Below are 16769 nucleotides of genomic sequence, written 5' to 3' on the forward strand. Positions count from 1 at the left end.
AAAACCGGGTTAGGACGCAGTTGCCACTTACTAACTGTGGTTCGACACAACAGCTTCCACAAAAAAGAAAGAAAGAAAGAAAGAAAGAAAGAAAGAAACAAACAAACAATTTGTATGATTGGCCCATCTACACATATTCTCGATACGTTTTCACAATGTTGTTGAGTAATCAATGATTAATGAATAGCAAGCAGGAATGATTAACCAACGTGGGTAACTGTCATTGCCAGCTTGAAATTAATTTAAAAGGCAACTTTTATCTCAACAGGTGTCACCATAAAATCACGTTAATCAGAGTTATGAAACGACCACAAGAAAGATAAAACATGCAGAATATCGCTAGAATTATGATTTATATTTATAACTACATTTTGTCGAGAAATTAATCATTTCTAGAAGAAATATAGTAAGAAATAATCAAGGATCGTGGATCGCAGGGCAGTACCAGGTAAGTTGTTTGCACGTTGAACGCAAGGACATTTGTCTTTAGTAGAAAAATATCGAATGCCGAATCAATGTTTGAATGAAGTCAATTACCACAGTGAATTTTGCATCGTGTAATTCTGGGCTACTGATGAAATGGTTCAAGGTGCATTAACTATCTTCCAATGTTGATTTTTCGTATTAAGTGTAGCATACTTTTTCGATCTCTTGCGAAATATCCAGAAAGAGAAGTGATGCAAGGTATGAGAGTCAATGCTGACGATTTCGTTCTCCAAACTTTTACATCATTTACGAGATGAGGGCGCTATACAGTTAATGAGTTCGGTAACAGAGAGAAGGCTCTGAAAAGAAGGCTCTGAACGAATTTAACCCTTGTACCCGTTATTAGTCTGCATTCAATCATGAGATATTTCTTCTCAGCTGCAGAAAATGATTCACCGATGAAGAAATTAGCAAAATGTTTGTAAAAAATCTCCAGATAAAAACGTTTCGTTTCCATGTACTCATGTTTTCACCGCAGAATTTTTGACAAAGAACAGAAAATGCGAGCTTCTTGTCACAATCACCTTTTTTAAAAAGAATTCTAACAACAGCTGGCTATATACAATACGATTAAACGCTTATTCTCTTTGTGTAAACCTGAGCTGATAGTTCCTTGTTGTTGTTGTTGCTGCTGCTGCTGCTGTTGTTGTTGTTGTTGTTGTTGTTGTTGTTGTTCTTGTTCTTGTTGTTTATTTCTTAGGGGTGAAAGAGCAAAGTGAGAGGAAGATGTCACTAGTACAGTCTCCACCTGGGTATCTCATCTGCTTAGCTAGTACTGGGCATGCTGGGGCCGTCGAGTCACTGTCAGGCGAAAAGTCCACGAGGAAGTTTTGATTGAGAGACAGGCCTCCGTTCTCTGTGTCGACGTCGATCATAACCAGTGTGGAACCATTCCTGTTACAATGACAGAAAGTAGTGTTACCAATCTTACAAGCCTACGTCATAATGGCACATAAAGATTGCTGCATTGTCAATGCCTTGGTTGGAAATATCATCGCAGTGACCAAAAATGTCAAAGCCCAACGCAGGCTACACGATCCCGACCGGTCGCATAACTCTAGAGGTAAGCCGCGTCAAGTCGAGCGACTCGACACCGCACACTATGCGATCAGACCACGTATAGGCTTACGCCTTACGAGTGCATATACTGCAGCGTGATTGGCTGAAAGTTCTACAACCGGTCGTGAAAATTCGACTTGTCCAATCTTTACGATTTAAGGCTGGTGACGTCACACTTCCAGGTGCTAGGCCACTGAATCGTGGCAAAGTCGTCTAGTGTGCGGTAGCCAGCAGTCAGCCATAAATCCACTGAGTGACATTTAAAACGACAGACGGTTGTGAATTGTTGCTGAAATGATTTCATGTGACCAACGGCTATGACATTGCTGAAAATATTCATGTGTATTAGCATTCAAAATCTGCGTAGTTCTAAATACGAGACGTAAATTGCTCCGAATCGAACCAAAGCATTCATACAAAGATATACTATTCTTTAACCCTATAAGCCACGTCCGAATGCAAAATGTGACGAAGCATTAAAGGTTATGCAATCTTTCGTCGAACGTACTTGAAATCAGTTATTTGTTTGAAAATTCGTTTGAAAATTCAGTTTCAGAGTTAATATTCTGAAATATCAACCAGACATACACTGTAAAAACATCGGTGTTAGATTTAACACCACGGGTGTTAAATCTAACACCGATCAAACTTCAATAAAGGACCACACCCACAGGTGTTAAAAATGCACTGTGATGGTGTTGAAAAGTGTTCACCTGACACTTCGTGGTGTTAATTTGACACTGTACCTGGTGTTATTTTGACACTGTACTGGTGTTAATTCAAAAATGACACCACATGGTGTTGATTTGATATTTGCTGGTGTTGATATCAATGGTTTAACGACCGTTTAGCTTCAATAAGGGACCACACCAGCTGGTGTTACTTTGGTGTAAATTTATTTTCACATTTTTTCAAAAATCTAGTATTTTGATGTAAAATTCTTGATCGTCTTGTATTAAATTAAAAATCAACAAGAAGTGCAGTTACTAAGAAACTCTTCAAAAAAACAGTTTAAAATTTGGAAATGACACCCGTAGGTGTTAATTTAACACCATAAATGAGCACCGAAAATTTAACACCAGCTCGGTGTTCACTATTAACACCGGACTTTTTGCAGTGTACAATATACAGAGTTTTATATATTCAGTTTGGAAATTCAGTTCCAGAGTTAATATTCTGAAATATTGACCAGATGTACAATATACAGAGTTTCATATTATTTAGTTTGGAAATTCAGTTCCAGAGTTAATATTCTGTAACATTAACCCGATATATCCAGAGTTGATATCCAGAGTAATTATTCTGAAAACATCAAAAAACAAAAATCTGACTCACTTCGTCATTTCTGGATAGATTTCTGCGTCCCACTTGCTGAAGAGAGACATGGTGACGTAGAGACGTTTTCCGTCCAGGCTTAAGGTAATGTTACTTGGTCCACCAGGAATCTTACGACCTTTGACCTCAACTTCCGACCGGCTGATGATTTCGTTAGCTTTGTCACTAGTTCTGGTAAGGTACAGCTGGACAGTTGAAACGTAATAGTTCAGTTATGACGATGATCATGATAACAAATTAACATACCGCGATGTTATCATTATATCGCATCTTGATTAATGACCTTGCAGGTCTGATATCTAATATTGTCATGATTGTGAACAGATCAGTTCGTACAACCTTTAATAGGGGGTTAAAAATGTGGATTTTTTTCCCCAGAAAATCAACGAAAACTTTCCTATCGTATTCAAAGGTAAGGGATTGGGAGACAATGCAATTCTACAGCGTTGACAGGCTGACGTGTTTGACCATAAACTAAAAAAAAAAACCCCAAAAAACAAAATAGGTTTCCTGGTAGGTAGATCAATGATGTCTTTATTTTTTGTTTTGTTTTGATATGCGTATGTTGAGCCCTTATCGTATCTACATGACCATGGTAATTGACAACTACCAACAAAAAAGAAGAAGAAAAAAACCCCGAATGAAATATTGCATTGGCTCATAATATCTAAAATGTAAGCTCAGATCTTGCTTTATTCCAATTCCAGTTTAGCATCCGTGGTAATAAAAAGACACACAGAGTTTTAACTTCATGCTTATTTTAATTTCTGGTTACTATTGAAACAGTGTGTCACGTGATTGAAATAGTATGAAGTCAAGCGGACATCCTCATGTATACACCTATCCCAGCAAACACTTACACTGCTTCCTGGTGCTAACAAGTCAAGTTTGGATTTCCGTTAAATTATCGCTGTTTGATACTTTGCTAATCACTGTCTTGCATACCTGACTGACTAGCTGAGGTTTCTGGGTATCGGTTATGTCGTACTGCCTCACGTCACCCTGTAGCCAGTTGCAGCAATACAGATATCGATCATTCAGGGAGAGTACCATATCTGTCGTCATAGCTATTGGTAGAGATAGAGAAAACACTGATAAAAATCCGAATCTTCTTAGAAAATGGAAATGAATTAATTCGAATATAATCATATACATATTATTTTCATTTTCACTTTCGCTTGACTGAACTGTGTGCAATATGTCCATTTTTTTCCCTAAGCTATATAATCCATTTCCAGTTGTCCATTTTAAAGTGAGGACCAACGGCATGATTTTTATTTGGAAAATGGCTTTGTTACTATGTCTGTAGACTATTTGCATGTGCATATGTGTATGATGTGTGTGTGTGTGTGTAAAAAATGTGCGTGTGTGTGTGTGTGTGTGTGTGTGTGTGTGGCATTGCTTTGTATTTGTTATTCATTTCATTTATTAAGTTCTTCCTGAAAACATAAATGGAAAAACTAAAAATGTATATCATTTTAGTGCAATTCTAATTTCTATTTCACATTTGCAGATGCGGGCGCATACATTGCCCATAAATTATCGAACTTCCCAACACGCACTGGATACCTGGTAATGACGTAAGAGCATTTCCCTCGATCTTCTGATGGGGTGTGCTGATTACTTTGGTCGCTTTCCATGTGTTCTCCTGGGGACAAAGATAGAAATTGGAAATCGAGAAAAGGGTCACCTTTATTGTGTTCTATGAATAATAATAGTACGCTTTTAAGAGAATTGCACTACAAGGGAACTTAAATGCTGAGAAGAAATCAAATGTAGCTATTATATGAAAGAATAATAGCTGGGGTAACTATACCACTTCAACATTATATTATCATGTCAGTACCATCGCCGCGGCGCGCCGACCAGATTGTAAACCGGCGGTTCTGAGAGGATTAGTTGGCTTAAATAATTGTTTACCATTTGCGGATAAAACGAAAACCCAGCTTTAGTGCTTCAAAGTAGTTCTAAGTTGTGAGTTAGGGATAGAAGCAACCAATGTAAAAATTTGAATCAGAATAATCAACGTTAAGTAGTGTTAAATATACGAAATGTGAACAATACAGTTATAATAGAAATGTTTCTACGGCAAACCTGTCCAACAGTTGTGATTTAGTCAAGAAAATAGTGATATCTCCGCATATTCTAGGCTTAATTAAGAAATGTTTATATGTTAGGATGTCTTGGGTTACAACTGACCTACACATAGAAGAATTATGCATCAGATGTGGGATATCTCGAACAAGGTTTTTTTTAAAATCACTGCTCCCAATGGTAAACAGTACCTTTAATGTTCGGTGTTGTGACATGTGGAACGTGACACTTTTTTAGAGTGAAATTTAATGTAAAGAAAAAAGAAAAGAGAAGGAGGGAGGGAGAGATGGAGAGAGAGAGAGGGAGGGGGGAGGGAGATAAGACTCACAGTAGTCTTGTAGAAGCGAAAGATGCCATCACCACAAGCAGACGACACGAACCCCTCGTCTCTGTCTGCGTCGTGCAAAAATCTGACGGACATGGGAACAGCGCCACCAAGGCCGAGATCCACCGTCTGAACGACAGTCCGTTTCTCAAAGTCCCATACGTGAAGAGTGTGACTGCTCGTACCTGGAAACGAATACACGTATTTATGTTTTATGCGTATGATCTTTTTGTTATTCATTCACTGTAAAATCTGCTTATAGTTGCAATTATTGTAAACAGGTTTGCGGCCAATCTTATCACTGAATATTCGTAGTACGCATCACAAACATTTCTTAAGTACACAATATGAAATAAACTTGTCATGAAGTGTGATAAAAGATGGATCGCTAAAATTAAGCGCAGTTTCGTGTTTAATTTCTTTTACTTCCGACTAAAAATCTGGATGTACCCAAACCAATGTCTTCGGTTGTACAAATACACTGCATATGCAGTATTATATAATTTGTACGGAGGAGTTTGTTTCACAAGGTGATTCATATTAGCTTCTCGTCTGATAACAGAAAAATGAGTATCAATTCGTCTTGACTTTTCTATGCTTATGTCCTTTGTTTCCTTGATATCACAATTTCTCTTAGGGATGCAGGTTTGTGGGCGTGTATTGTATAGGCGTGTATGGTATAGGAATTTGAGTTTGCGTGAAGAATATGAGGTATAATTCATCAATATCATAATATGAGCTCCCTCGTGGAGACTTAATGAGCTCCTTTGTGGAGACGTACATTACGAGCTCCCTTGTGGAGACATGAGCTCCCTCGTGGAGACTTGGTATATCTAATATTCTTGTTTATATCTCTAAAATCTATAATGTTTTGGTATATGTTAGTGTTGTCTGGGGTAAATTATTTGTATAGGACCCCATTTTTCTCTATCTCTTCTTTCTTCCTTTAAAACAACAACAACAACAGGTTTGTAGGGTCCATCACATCACGGAGCTACCATGGTCTCAGACCTGCTTCGCTGGGTTAAGGTTGCTCACCATAAACAATCGCCTCTGCTAATGTGATATTTCCGTCAAAAATGTCTCGGCGGCCCCACCCGGCCGAGCTGATGAGGACATTGTGAGTCAGAAGCTGGTACCAGAAGTCGTGGCCAAAGACGTTCGCGGCATCCCCGCTGTCCCAGCGCTCTTTTACGTCTAAATTCTCGCCATCAAGGACGATGAAACCACCTGTAAAGAAAACAGAGTTTTAAAATATCCTCTCTTTCTTGGAAGAAAAACATCATACAATACATAGTTTTCAAATGCAACCGCTTCGGAATTGGCACTTTTAATAAATGTAATAAAGTGCATCTCTGGGAAAGCTAGAACGTGGTTTCATCTACTGGTCTCTTGGTTGACGGCTTTTCCATCATTCTCTTAGAGCGAAGATTGTTTAAGTTTCACTATGAATGATGTCATGTCTACATGCTACTGCAGAAGGTACTATTTCACATATAGGGCCGCCGAAATTAAACAAGAAAATTAGGACTTTTATTTGTCAATGAAACGACGTATTTGTATAGATCATCTTTATTATACATCCTTACGATCATATGGTATAAAACACATCATGTCATATCGTAAATCATGTACCATAACCACATGACATATCAAATGTCAAATCACATCAAATCATGTCATATCGCAGGAATCATAATTGCTATATGAAAATCGTACCCATTCTTTTCAAGTTGAGAGCAAAGGTCCACTCATATACCTTTATTGTCCGTCTCGTCTTTGTCGTACGCACTGACCATGACTTGACCGAATCCCAGACAATGGCTGGTCGTAGGACTGGTCAGACCGGATCTCTCTCGGATCGTGTCGTCTTCAATGACCTTGTTTAGAGCAAGAAGGTAATTCCCCGGATAAAGTTTAGAATCCGTGTGATGCTCAGGGCTAATCACTTAGTAACAGACTTAGCCAGTTTCTTAAACCACGTGTACTCTGAAGTCTGTTATGTATTACCTGCCAATGATTGAAAAATATGATATCTCTCAATCTATTATCTACCTTTGTTTAGCCAGAAAAGTATTGAGAAAGAAAATAATTGGCATACAAGTTCAGTTCCAGTTTTCACTTTAGCAATAAGGCTGTGTTTGTAATTTCATGTCTCGATTAAAACTTGTATAGACGCACAATCAAAATCAGTGAAAAATGTCAGCTATCGAACAAATTGGTTTCATTCATCGTTGCTAGTAACAACTCCATCAGAGTGTTGAGACTCAAACCCATCCAACAGTAGTGACTTTGGGCATATGATCATTTAGATTAGAGACATTTGAGCTACCACTTGTAAATCAAGAACTGTCTGAATTAGAGGCAGCTCAGCTCAGGGTTTTGGAAAATATTTGACTTTAGTAGTGAATTTCTGTATTTGACATTTAGAAATGGTGGTATGGCCAGATGACAGATAACACTTCTGGTATCATGTTTGCAAACACACAAGATGCTGGTAGCAGGAAGATACAATCATGAATGTTACCATGGTTACGTAAATTAACCTTTTGGATAACAGGCGACCTGGGGTCGGAGGCTACATTGACCACGTAGACACGAGATGATTTGAGACTGGTAATGACTAACATCTCATGGCTTGCGTTCTCGTCTTCTCCATAGCAACTCATGCATGTGTTCCAGCCGAGATTAGATATCTCATCTCCCTCATGAGGCATGTTGAGCCGATGAATAACCTGAGTGAATGACAAGTCACAAATATCCAAATCACACACACACACACACACACACACACACACAAATAGTAGATAAAGGATCGCTACACAGTTTCCTGCTGCTAAGCATTGTGAATTAGACCACAGTGTACCCTGAGCAACGCCAGAGGTTCAGGAATAACAGCGTAACTAGGATACCTACATTAATTTTCATTTGGGAAATAGAGAGAAACAGTATCATTTCTCAGATACAATAATCCGGGTAAACTTTACAAAACTACATACAATATTAATGGACTACCAAAATTTCATCTCGATAGTGAGATGTTATGGAGGAAAAATACTCTTAGCTGTTCCCGTATACGTTCAATAGTATGATTAATTGTATCGGTCAACGCAAACTTGATGCCAACACTTGTGGAGACATGGACTCGGCTTATGAAATATCACTTCCTCGAGAGCATGGGATAGAGACTCAAAACTAATTTGCTTCGAATCATATAAAATCACTAAACAAATTAACTCTATCAGCGCAGCATGATATCCTTCGCAACTTACCACTGGTCTCAGTTCTTATAGAAAGAAACCTGCTTATTATCAGGTCCTTACGTTATTTTTTTTAATATCAGGGTTGCAACGTGACTTGCATTTTACTGACTTGTTTTCATTCACCAGTTGATATGTTTTATGATCGTGCGGCTCGTTGGTATCATTGAAGGCATGTGTAATGATCCGACAATAGAAGACTTTGAACCAGAATAGATCAAGTTATACGCAGACATAAAAAGTAGTGTGAATTCTTCAGAACAGTCAGTAAAAACAAAAAACAACGACAACGACAAGAACTACAATAATAATAGAAAAATCCCAATCCTATATAGTCACTGTTGTGAGGCCCAATTTACATCAATATTCGAAATCATACATGTACTTCGCTCTATTAACGATCCAACAATCCGACTACTTACTGAACCCTGAGTGCATTCGTGAACTTTCAAGTGGCGCTCAATAACTTTACCCTTTGACAAACAAGACTTGTTGGTAGGTCTCAGCTTGTGTGCCCTCTGTGTCTTTTATATACCACCCACGATATATATACTGCAGCAAACATAAAGTACATGTCATAATCTCTACAACACTCACATTGGCATTTTCCTTGATGTTGACATAATTTCCTTGACCAACAAAAATTGGGTTAAGCCAGGGGTATTGTGATGTGTGTGGCCCATTGGTTTGACCAGTAATATTTCAGTTTCATGTTTTTTGCTGCATGCATTATTTTCTTTTTAAGGGGATGTTTTGATTGATTCTACTAATCATCAACTTATGGTTAAGGCGTATAAACTTAAATGAATTTTGATAACATTGGTTGATTTTGTTAAAAGTACTTTATGAGATCGTGACCCTTCACATAGAACTGAGTGCTCCCTACCCCCCCCCCCCCCCCCCTTACAAAAAGACTATACTTTCTGGCTGTTTAGATTAAACATGAGTGCCTCCGAAGCAAAATTAACAAACTATTCATAAACGAGGGCTATCCAGAGGTACACTGTCCACGTGCTAAAAACTAAGGAGTAAACAAGTCTAAATGACTTTACAGAACAGCTTGTCAGGGACATTGGGCCTATGAAAATATGAGGTGTAAGCCTGTGTAAATTCAGTCTTTAATAATTATTACAAGTTCGTTTCACTTTCACCAGCAAGTTTTTGCCGATACATATCGGATGACTACTGAAAGAAGTATGTCTATGTGTTTGATATCTTTTAGAAAGGTGTAGATTGAGTCTTTATGGTTACAAAAGTTCGCCTGAAAATAAAGTGAAACATCTAACACTAAAACAAGAAGATTTGTAAACAGTGAAACGCATTGGACAAGGAAGGAAACACACGTCCGACCCGGAATTATCGGATACTTTTCGGATTCGAATGACGATGCTATTAATTTCCTCTCACTGATAACAGCCATGTCATCATGGGTTTTTGCAAACAGTCTGCTTATAGAAGCAAGACTGGGAAGGTTTTGAACTCAACTCAAGTTATCAAGTCCTCCAAAACAAACTTTGAAACGAAAGTGTATATCGCTCATTCATTATACATTCATTTTATTTATTCACCGTACTAAAATCAGGCATCGGTTATTTTCAGCTGGTTCATAATAATTATCGTCATAGAAGAGTGAATATGAATATTTGAATGCAAAATACAAAATTACAAAACCTAGATAGGACTCAAGTATAAACTACACAAAACTAACACATTACAAGTATTGCAATATTCAATTACTACATTGATTAAAAACAACTGGTTCAGTCTTAATGTCAATTTTGACCAGAAGTATAGCATTGCCTTACATAACCTTTGAGATCAATAATCATATAAACTTATTAATACAACCCACCCCCTACCCAACCCCACTTCACAAAAATCAGAGCCTTATATTTGTGATACGCCCAACTAAAAAGGAAGACTATCTGTGACTTAACAATCCTATGTTACTCCTTTCAAAAAGCTCAAGGGACTTAAGTAATTGGGTTTGATTTTAAACGCAATAATCAAAAGCAACTTCCTAGAGCCAATAATGGTACACAGGGAATCAACAGAGTAATGTGTATTTTGTTGATTCAGATAGAACGATTAGTTTTCTTAAGGTACTTTTGTTTTCAGTGGCATTGTTTTACCAGTCATTTAATTTGAATATAATGTGGTATATCAAAGTATGGTTGTTTAACGTTTCTATACTATGCATTGCTGTCACCATCTCTGTAGAATGAGGAATGAAACTAAAACGATATGGTATATGTCCAGTGGCTTTAACGTTATCATCATGATTCGTTCTAAAATCCAATGATCAATTGCTTTTCTTGATAAGTTAAATAGGGACTACACGCTCTAATAACTGACGCCAAGGATAACATTTACTGTGTTTTCGTTTGAATGTCTGTAATAACAATAACGTGGCATATTATAATCAAGTAAGATTTCATATTTTGCTCTATTTTCCACCCTCTGTACAAAACTTGAATTTTACACAGGGGTCAATAACTTGGTGTGTATGGGAGTGTGTAAACACCCTGACAGTGGTCCTGAATGGTCGGGGTTTGAATGCTATATTACATATTCATGAGAAATTCCACTATCACAGCTAGTCTTTTTTTCATCCTGAAATGTAGTGTATGCAAAAACATTAAAGGGATGGTACAGTATTGGTAGAAGTGAGAACTGGGCTTTTAACTTTTTGCAAGATACCAAGAAAACACTTATGAAATAATAGAGAGCATACCATTTTAAGGGGAATTCAAAGATTATTTGATGAAAATCAGGTTTGGAATGACTGAAACATCCAAAAACAAAGTAAAACAAAGTGATCGTAATAAAACGTAGGTCCCACACTTTATTAGAATCGCTCTTTTTAAGATATCTCAGCCATTTCAAAACCAATTTTTATCAAATATACGTTGAATTCCTCATGGAATTACATGCTCTTTCATATTTTCTAAGATGTTTCTCATTATCTCACTAAAAAATGTTAGAAACCTGAAATTGGGTTTCAACCAACGACCCCTTTAAAACATGTAGTTACTTTTTTCATGTGTATGCATTTTACTCTTAACCATAATTCAGACTAGCATGCAGTGCCCAGGGCAATCCATCATGAATGATTAATAAAGCATGCATGTGCCTTGGAGCAAGAGATCAGGGGCCCGTTGCATAAAACTTACCGTTGAATTTCAATGGTTAACTACCGTCAAAATTAGGCGTCACAGCCAATCAGCATCAAGGATTATAACATTTACCGCTAATTTGAAGACTTACCGCTAGAAAGGAGCGGTAAGTCCAGCGGTAAGGGTTTTATGCAACAGGGCCCAGAAGCTCTGAAAAGGTGGTATTCGTGGTATTCATGTCTGTTGTTCTGGGTCATTGCAAGCACACACACATACACCTAATAGAATTGGTTCCTGTGTAAAGTCTAATTTTCTACAGAGGGTTCAATTTTGACCAGAATCCGGAACTTAACTTCAAAATGAATCATGGATTTAATGAAACTGATTCGTGCTGTTATATTCAAATCACCTCCAACTAAATCGTACACTCTTCAGCTATTCTTACCCATATCAATAACAGTGTTAGCTGATGTATAGTTTCGATTTTTTTTTTTGTAACACCCAGTACATCCATTCGTACATGTTTCGTTTGTCACAGTATTAATATAGAGAATGTTGAACGCTTTGGGTACCTCTCCATAAGACGATGACTGTGGATCCACGTCCACCGTGGCGAGAAAGTCGGGTCTCGGCGAGCTACCCGGTGGACTGTATGAAGAACACGCTACGTAAAGGAGCTGCTCACAACCTCCCTCCTCCATGGCTTCTGTTGGATGGCTGAAAAGACGTCGGAGTTGCTTTGGGTTGGCTGAAAAGTAAACCCAATTTCGACAAATATCTATGAATTAGATCGTGTTTTTTTGTGTGTGTCATCGTATATTTCAATTCTTCTTGTCTTCGAACTTCATAAATTTGCTAATGCGGCAATTGCTCCGGTCTCATTTTCTCCATGGACTTTTCAAAGGTTGTGTAATAGTGTATAAGCGTGGACCTACTACACACATGGACTATGAACGGAGGTCCTTCTTTGATCCGACCAGCATCGCCGCCACCTGATTATGTGCATCTTGATGAATACATTCAGATGTTTGGACAATATAAGGAGATACACTGTATCACTATTTTTTCTCAATAAGTCATAACTGTCGCATGCAGTTTATTCTAGAAACAATTTTATTAATTGTGCACATTTTGTATGTTTAACAATACTTCCGCATCGAAATTAACATTTTTAAGTTGGTGGTTTCTATCATTAACTCACATTTTGGAACCATTTTTAAAGCACTAAAGCTGCATTTTGTTTCATCTGCAAAAATAGGGTCAGCGACCTGTCCTGCATAGGGTAGCTCATAGTCGAGTAGGCCTATGTCTTGTTATCAGCAATTGTTCACACAGATATAAACTTAGATTGAAGACGCTTTATCATAAAGTTCAATATACAGGGCTCCTTGTAGAAACACATACAAATAGCTTAGTGCTGGTCACTGATATTATACAGCAGTAATTGTTATCCTTATTCCTTGTCTATTGCCCAGCTATCGTCCTTCCCCGGCAATTCAGGTGTTTCGTTTGTTGTCTCCTCTTTGTAATACATGTTGTCTAGTGTTTACTACTATGTCCCTTTGTTCCATTGTTGTATAGGCAAGGTTCTTACCTATTATCCCCCTATAAACATTATGCCAACAGCTTGTCGTCGTACGGAGGACAGGACCTGAATAAAAGATAGTTGCTTGTTGTGAGATCAGTAGTGTTTGAATAAGACCAAGCAGAAGCTCCTTGGAGGGTGTGAGTCTGGTGTCTTGTAAGGAAGTCGAGAGCGACTCTATATGTTTCTTCAATGTTGTTTTTTTCCCCCAGCAAACGAAATGATCTGATGTCGGTGTGACTGATTTTCGTTTCCTGTTTTAAAACCTTATGATATCAAATGAATAAAAAGATGGCGAAGAGAAGAAAGATATCAAATTAGAATAGTGCTCTAATCGTCATCAACTAAAAGACTTTTGTTTTGAAAATTTGCCACCAGGAACACAACCGACTAATCCACTGAGAATGCACCGATATCACTACGCATGCATGGATCTTGTATGCTAATGTCATATTGCATAAACAGTTCGAAGACAATCGTCTATATGCTATAATAGCATTAACATGCACTGACGTGAATGTTCCTGCGCATTGTGTGGTCTTTCGTTGTTGTTGCTGTTGTTACTTTATTGTCAGTTTGCAGGTTGAATACTTATTGATTCATGTTTTAACAACAATTTTTTAACTTTCAAGCTTTCTTTCGTATCGTTGTCATTGCTCTGTTTTTTTTTCTCTTGACAGCTACTAATAACTGTGAGGGTTTGACCGATCACGAAGTAAAATTTAGGAAAGTGAAGGGAATGCACAGTGCACACGTTTAACGCAGTGTATAGGTGCAGCCTGTTAACATGTATACTGGTATGTATTCAAGCAACTGCTCTGCGTCTTGTGATGTAACAGCTAACATAGTTTGATAATTATTTTCGTCAACGTGTGTTTGACTTCTGTCGACCATTATAAATAAGTGTCACAATGATGATATCAGTTACATGTATAGAGTTTTACGAGGAACCCCAAAGGACCGAATAACTGCGTTCAGCTTCAACAGCATTTGATCGCTTCGTCAAAGTTGTGGACATTCTAATTGTATGTACTCAAACTAGCCTTTGAGACCCCAAACAAATACAAACATCGGAGTTTTTCCCCGGCTGGGAGAGACTAAAGGTACGTCCCCTATACAAACAATAACAACGCCGAGCATGCGGTTACTACCTGATTGTATGTTTATTGCGCCCGTTGCTCGTGACGTTGACATTCCTATCAACGAATCAATTATAGACGAGCATAACGATGAAAGAGGCAAGGTAATTTTTTTCATACCTCATTTCCTCGTATGGGGAGACGACAATGACCGTTGCATAGTATACAGCGAAATTCACTTCTGTGTTTCCATTTGTACTTGCATGAGTAATGTGGTTTCTGAACGCAAATAAAAGATACCTGAAACCCTCTAATCGATCATTTGGATTATTGACAAATATATTAATACATAAACGTAACAGGACAGAAAATGTTACTGAAACTAATCATCACGCCTTCTGCAAAATATTTTGATGATCTATCACAGTAGACATAATATGCCCTATCATCACTATCTTTACTTTCCAAATTACTTAATCATTTTTGTCATAATGATCAATTATTATTGGCATTTAGTAGGTGGTGATAGCTCAATCAATGATGTTAGTGCATATGTCAGATTATTTTCATACATTCGAGTAAAAATATACCGCGACCGAGCGTATAAAAATAAGCGTATAAAAATAACATAGTTTTCATGCGCATGGTTTGTGCTCTTCATTAATGAATATGAATTCAATACATTTATTTCCATATAGTAAGTAAAAAAGAAGAAGAATAAAATGACATTACAAAATCTCTGTACCAATCGCTGCACAAACCACCATTTCTGTCTTTGAACGAAGTGGTTTTTCAAAGCGAAAAGTCAATAGGCAAGTAAACTTTTCAATACTTTGATTCTCTTCAAAACATACGGCATACTTTCGTTTAAAAGAATACAGAGAGAGCTTACCCATGATGAAAGCGAGGAAATCCTTCGTTGACCGATGTCTTGATGTTAATGATAACTGAGAGGAAGAGAACTTTGAAAGACTGATTAGCTTGTCATGCGTCTACCTGCTGACAGTGGGTGTCCTCTACCTATCTCGTGAACCTTGCGAACAGCCTTCCGCTCACCGCATGAATGATTTTAGAATCCAACTGTCTGCTCGGCCACTATACTGGGGATCGTGTCACACCACACGGAACTAATATTGGAAGTGACATGCAATCTTTCCTTTTGCTTTTGCCTGGTTGGTGCTACCTGCGTATTTCAGTTCAAGAGGGCGAGGACAAAGTCGATATACTATTTTCTCCCCATGTCATTTGTTGTTGTTGTTGTTGTTGTTGTTCATGGCAGGAAGGCTGTGCCCCCCCCCCCCCCACGCTGCCACAAACACAGACATACACACAAACACATAATTACTGCTATTACGAGGAAGTTGTGAACCCTTAGTCTCGCCTATAAAGGTTGGCCTATCGTACCCTCTCCCAATTATCACGTGACCAATATTTTACTCTGTATGCATATGTAAGATAACTTGATCGCTAATGTTGTTTAATCATGACTTTATTCAAATTCAAGGAAGTGTTAGAATTACATATATACAAAAGAACAGGTCCACCGTTTCATTCAAAACGAATGGCAGGTTAAGACACGTACATGGGGTACAACAACAATATTGGAGTTTACATTACCGCAACACGAAATATACATATCATATCACACATAAACTGTCAAATCTTAATCAATCAATCAAATATCAATACATATACTATTTCTGCGTTACAATAACAACAGTGGTGTAATAGTTATCTTCCACAATATCAATACAAAAATCCTCGTTAAAAATGATGAAATGATACAAACATATAATACATAAACCTCATCATCATCATCATCATCATCATCATCATCTCATCACTACTTCACCAACTTGAATCTTTATTTGGCTCTATGCCCCATACCCCCCAACCACCTATTAATAATCAAACCCCATCTTTACAACTATTATCATTATAAACCATTTTCAACATCAAAAAAAAAAAGACCCAGAAAATTCTACATTTTTTCAATTGCCCATTCACCCATGATTATTACAGTGTATAACAATAATCTCATCTCAGCTTTTCGAACATATCATTTGACCTCAGATTCCCTTCCTTTCCCAACAGAAACAAAACACACAAAAATCTATAAGAATTCCAAACCAGCCGACAAAATAAACTTCCAGCTACTATCCCATCTCTCTACCTGCGGCTACCCTCCACCTACCCCCCGCCCCGAAAAAAACCCCACAATACCACATAATTATAAACCATAAACACCTGCGCTTGTATATTATACAAACAATTCTATATCAATTATAATATACCTCAAACAATATTCTGAAATAGTATTGATCCCTTCATCTCAATGTCCCAGGGATGACGTCATAATCCAATAAACCTTTCGATCGCAGTATTAATCAATACGGGATCACAAAACGAACTGCATGAAATGCGTCACGT

General features: G+C 37.7%; 1 protein-coding gene across 1 annotated transcript; it reads right to left on the bottom strand.

Moving 5' to 3' along the window:
- Nucleotides 1–965: 965 nt before the first annotated feature.
- On the bottom strand, nt 966–15385 carry LOC139725791 (methanethiol oxidase-like). The gene is made up of 10 exons (XM_071636871.1): nt 15232–15385; nt 12248–12423; nt 7846–8034; nt 7059–7179; nt 6338–6529; nt 5303–5484; nt 4450–4528; nt 3826–3947; nt 2881–3065; nt 966–1380 (listed from the first exon to the last, which is right to left on the bottom strand). The coding sequence occupies exons 1-10, from the start codon at nt 15233–15235 to the stop codon at nt 1176–1178; spliced, it is 1455 nt and encodes a 484-aa protein (XP_071492972.1). The 5' UTR covers nt 15236–15385; the 3' UTR covers nt 966–1175.
- Between the last annotated feature and the right edge of the window lie 1384 nt (nt 15386–16769).

Source organism: Diadema antillarum, unplaced genomic scaffold, assembly GCF_040938485.1.
Source record: "Diadema antillarum isolate AM-2024a unplaced genomic scaffold, OU_Dant_1.0 seq00000059_RagTag, whole genome shotgun sequence".
Taxonomy (NCBI): Eukaryota; Metazoa; Echinodermata; class Echinoidea; order Diadematoida; family Diadematidae; genus Diadema; species Diadema antillarum.